This window comes from Hipposideros armiger, unplaced genomic scaffold (assembly GCF_001890085.2).
Source record: "Hipposideros armiger isolate ML-2016 unplaced genomic scaffold, ASM189008v1 scaffold_457, whole genome shotgun sequence".
NCBI lineage: Eukaryota > Metazoa > Chordata > Mammalia > Chiroptera > Hipposideridae > Hipposideros > Hipposideros armiger.
In genome coordinates, this window is record NW_017731807.1 from 1657116 (window position 1) to 1662263 (window position 5148).

Below are 5148 nucleotides of genomic sequence, written 5' to 3' on the forward strand. Positions count from 1 at the left end.
AAGGTCCTCACCTGTCCAGTTTTCTGAATTGTGAGTTTGTATTACTCTCCTGGTGACACAGCTTCACAGATGCTGACCCTATACCTCCTCTTCACTCTGATATGAAATACCTAAAACAACCCACATTCTACCACACACTCGCTGTCATTGCAAATCCAAGGCCATGGCCTGCCCCACTGCAGAGCTGCATCTGCCACTCCCCTGGGCAGACTTACTCTCTGGTCATGAAAACTCTCTAGGAGAACTCTGGACAGGTCCCCCATCCCTCCCAGCATGTGGCACAGCCTGCAAGCTCTACCATCTCACTGAGGTCAAGTTTTGGAAAAGGCCAGGTGCTTACATTCATGACTCTGTCAATGCGACGCCGTAGGATCCGCACCCAGTGTGCCTGTCCAGAATACTGGGCCATGTAGGGTTCCAGGTATGGCCATTTCTTGATCAGTTCACGGTTCACGAGGGCCAATTCACTATTAAACAACATGTAGAGATCCACGGCCTTCTTGTCATATGTTCGCTTGATAGCCTAAGGAAAAAGAGAAAGAACTTGACAACATGCCCTAAGGAAGCGGGTTCCTCCAGTTACTCATCCAATAGGAAAGTTACACCCTGTTGTGGGAGTCATACTTCTTAGTGATCTGGAAATCAGGGGAACAGAAGGAAGAAAAGAGGCCCTGGCAATTTAGGGCAGGAGAAAGAGCATGAATGGAGGCAGGATGGTGTCTGGAAGGCTCAGGAGACACTGAAGGAAAGCACAGGAGAATGAGGGGTGGAGGAAGCAGGTGGGACAACAGCACCTCACGGGCTGCAAGCCTGTGGAAGGTGTCCAGCAGCAGCACACCATGCTCCACGTCTCGCACTAACTCGAAGGCAGAGGTAATTAGGTTCTGAGTCATCACCTCCAGGTCCTTGACTCCAGCACGAAACCTGCACCATTAGAGAGGCATGGTGAAGGGTGGGTGCCCTCACCAGCCCCCAAGTCCATGCCCTAAGAATCCTGTGTTATGTACTGAGGGCCTCCTATGTGCCAGGCACTGACTAAGTGCTTTACATGCATTAATGCATTTATTCCTTGAAACAAGGCAGTGAGATAGATTCTATTACTAACCTTATTTCATAGATGAGGAAACAGAGGCTCTAACTGGTAGAATAATTTGCCCAGTCACATATCTAGTATGTGGCAGAGCCAGGATTCAAGCCCTGAAAGGCTAACTCTGGAACTCTTCAACTGAGCAGCTACCTCATTCCTTGTACTCTCTCCTGTCCACCTCTGATCTGTCACCTCCACACTGTCCTTTGTACACTCTCACCTGACCTCCCTTCCCTGCTCTACCCAAGTCTGCCTGTGGTTCTCACCGATTGTAGTCTTCATGCCAAGAAGTGTTCTTGACATCCAGGATGCCCCCGTGAACAGCTCGCAGCATGTGCAGATTTTTATGAAAGATGTCTTCAATCTCCAGCAAGTTCCGTGTTACCTGGGGCCCCTGGGCACCAAAGAAGCAAGGAAGGGGGCCTTGCTTGCCATATTCCCAGCGGGCAAAATGGTACTGACAGTCACATACCTAAAAAGAAGTCAGTGTGAGAATTCCTGCTCTCTCTTCTGAACTTGTAAGTCCTGAGCTCTTTGGTGTAGCTTAAAATGTCTAAAAACTAGGGAGGACCAACCAGATGCAAGAGCCTAATAGGATGAATTTTGGCTGCAGAATGGAATATGACATGCTAAGGCAATGATAATAAGCAAAGTCTAAAATAACAGGATGGTGGTAGGTTACACAGTGACACAGGACGTGCCAAAAAGGTAAGTTCTATGTTTAGCCTCTGCCCCAGCTCCCCCACTCCTGGATGGGGATTCTGGAGCATCTGGTGTTGCCTTTGATTCTCCTTCCCTGACAGTCTTCCCACCTCAATCAGGTCCTTGCAGCGCTGCACAAAAGCATCAACCTGAGCAAATATGCTGGTCTGGTCTAGGACCCAGCCCCGACTGGAGAACCTGTGTTAGGAGAAATATGGACGGAATCAAAAAGCAGGAACACCATGTGTCAATCTGCCTATGCAAAGCTAGAACTGGTGCCCTTGATTCAGGGGGAGCCTTAGAAAATGAGACCCCAAGAAGTGGTTTTCCTGAATCCTGAGACAGGAAACACAAGGGGAAGAGACAAAGTATCTCAGTTCTAGGAGGTTTATACATAATGGACTTTCAGACTTTAGGGCCAAGAAAGGAGGAAAAGACCAGGAAGGACTCCTGGAATCAGGGAGAAGTTATTAGAGTGAAGAAAACCTAGGGCTAGGAGCTAGAACATCTGTATCCAGGGAGAAAACTCAGACCCGTATAGAAACTCCTAGGTCTAGAAAAATATAATCCATAGGCTTACAAAATAAAGTGAAAGTGAAAGGAGTCAGAATCTACTATCTATAGAAATGACAAGGGGATAATATATGGGACACTGGGAGACACATCGTACTGGGTATGCATCTGCACAGCCTGCAGGTAGTGATCTTTCCAGGCATGACAACAGGAAATGCAGCCTTGTAGGTCCTCCTTGCTAGAAGAAACATGTCCCTCAAAGATTCGGTCCAGGGAGATGGCATGACAGCATAAGCGGATGATCTCATTGCTCATCTGCAGAAGGGGTCCCGACAGCCTCAATTCACAGCTTTAGTTGCACCCACCCCCTTTTCTGAATCTTCCTGACCATGCCTCAGGTCTCAGCCTCCTACTTCTTGATTTGACTCTTGATATCCGCCAGACCCTGGTTCTCCACTTCTGGCGGGCAGCCCCTCTGGGTTCCACCTCCCTCCCTGCTTCAGCCCAGCTTGCACCTGCACTTGCCAGTGAGCTCAGCTCAGTGCCCTTTCTCCCACATGTGGGCTCTGTCACCCCATTTGAAATGTGCCAGGTCCTGCTCCTCAAAAGTCAATGTTCCTTCCTAACTCTACCTCTCACCCACTGCAATTTCCATCTTCGGAAATGAGACAGTCTTTCCCTTCTGTACAACTCAGCCTGGGAGTCTGTCATTCCTGCCTCCCTCCCCACACTCCATCAACTCTTCTCAAAGCCCCTCCTCCCACCTAGGCTACTTCCATCTGGAAAAATGCCCAGCCCAGAGCCCAACTCTGAGCATCACTAACGTTGACAATGCAGGCAGGAACCTTTGGTCTCTGTCTGACCCAAGGGGTGCTCCTCACTGCTTTTTCACCACAGACCTTCTGCTGAGAGAATTCTACCTTCTTTAGAATATCTGGGTTCTGTCAATGTGGCCACCCTCTAAAAACCCACTGCCCCACCCTCTGCAGACACACACCTTTCGGAAGAGGGAGGTCAGTCTCTCCCGAGTGTTGTAGTGGGGAGAGTTGACCCAGATGATGCGGATGAGACTGATCAACTTAGGAAGCTTATTAGGGATGTCCTTAGGCCTCATGAAGGCCAATTCCTGATAAGGTTCCTTCAGGATTGACAGAAAAGTCAGGTTCGACTGCGCTTGACAAGAACCATCCTGGCAATAAAGAGAGATCAGGAGTAAACTTATCCACTGAAAAGAACTGGTTCAAAGTGAGTGATCTTTATTCATCTTGAACCCCAACCTGTCTTGCCTCCATTGAGAAGTATTCCCAATTAACCCAGTCCTACCTGCTACCAATCATTTCAGGTCTCCGTAGCCCCCCAGGATCACAGTTTACACATATCAACTTTTATTCATTTACTAGTTTCTACGAAAGTATTTTTATGTCTTTTCTCATGTGTGAGTCCCATCTCCCCGACTAGACTGGGGGTTACCCAAGCTCAGGTTTTGTGTCTATTCCCCTAGTTTCTCCAGTTGAACTCAGCATTCTGCACAAAGTAGTACTCAACAGCTGTTGATCAACTAACTGGGCATCACTCCCATTCATCCCCATAGTTTTCACCATAGCTCCCTTCACTGCCCTGTATTCAACTAAGGTTTTAGACTTTTTACCTAGCTGTGCCTCAATTCCAATACCTAGCTTAAAATTCCACCTAGGGAGAGAAGTCATCTATCTCTGTATTCTACAGATCACTGATCTTCTGTGTCTCCAACAATAACATAATCAGCTTGTCATACTATATCAAATTTATTTTTTAAGTGTTTATCCTGCAACCCTCTTAGCTGAACCACATGGGTTCCTCTCTGATCCCATGACATCTAGTAATCCTATTTTGTGTACGTCTTATTTTCTCAGCTGGGTTGAGCTCATAGAGGGTACTCAATGTATATTTGTTGATTAACTAGTTGACTCCCTAACTAAACTATAAGCTTGTTGGGACTTTATGTTCTACTACTTTATTCTCTCCCACCAGTACTGGTCCAATCATTGGGTGGATCTATCTTCACTGTTGATTATATTGGATCCCTCTTCTTAGCTCCCTATATTGTTCCAATCACTGTCCACTTTCTGTTAAGCCTCCTTCCTTCTAGGCACTCACACACCTGGATCTGCTGAGCCAGTTTCATAAAGGGTGCCAAGTAGGACGACTTGGCAAGGCGCAGGATGGACTCAATGTGTTTCACTCCTTCCTTCACCAGCTGTGTACTGATGCCCGATAGGTCCATGCATCGGTTGCGCCAGAACTCAATCTCCTCCAAAGGACCTAAATTTTCTCCTGTATCCACAGACTCCTGGGCACTGAGCACCTCCTTTATCTGCCGGGTCCAATGGATCATGGAGGCTGCACGAGAGAATGCAAAATCTCTTCATTTCTTTACTCCCTAGTGTGTCCTTTCCTCTGCCCTCCTAACCCAACTTCTTTCTCAGCATCTGGGCTGTCCCCTTTCCTCTCCCTTAGAATCCCCGACACAATGGCAATGCCAGCCACTCACTCTCTAGCCGCTGCACCAGCTCTTTGTCCTTAAACACCGCCTCGGGCTTCATGTTCATGGCCTCCGCGGGGATATAGAGAACAGTGTGGCCCTCCAGTTTGTACCGAGTATCTAAGGAAAGGAAAGGACTATGAAAGTTCATAGAGAAGGAGTTTATGCCACCCCAGTTCTGATCATGGTTAATGGTCTGGGGTCCAGGAAGTATACGTATTTCAAGAGAGCAGGCAGGGCTGGCCGAGTGGCGCGTTGGTTAAGAGCTGGCTTGGGACGCCAGAGGGCCCCAGTTTGGATCCCACATATGAGGGCCAGTGACACT

General features: G+C 48.0%; 1 protein-coding gene across 1 annotated transcript in view; it reads right to left on the bottom strand.

Moving 5' to 3' along the window:
- DNAH2 (dynein axonemal heavy chain 2) overlaps positions 1 to 4974 on the bottom strand; it is a 111966-nt gene extending 106992 nt beyond the window's left edge. The window contains exons 1-8 of the mRNA XM_019665911.1: positions 4833 to 4974; positions 4443 to 4681; positions 3300 to 3491; positions 2460 to 2617; positions 1900 to 1987; positions 1354 to 1559; positions 795 to 924; positions 341 to 523 (exon numbers count right to left, since the gene is read on the bottom strand). Coding sequence (XP_019521456.1) covers positions 341 to 523; positions 795 to 924; positions 1354 to 1559; positions 1900 to 1987; positions 2460 to 2617; positions 3300 to 3491; positions 4443 to 4681; positions 4833 to 4974 — 1338 coding nt within the window. The remainder of the gene's footprint in view (positions 1 to 340; positions 524 to 794; positions 925 to 1353; positions 1560 to 1899; positions 1988 to 2459; positions 2618 to 3299; positions 3492 to 4442; positions 4682 to 4832) is intronic.
- Positions 4975 to 5148: the final 174 nt, after the last annotated feature.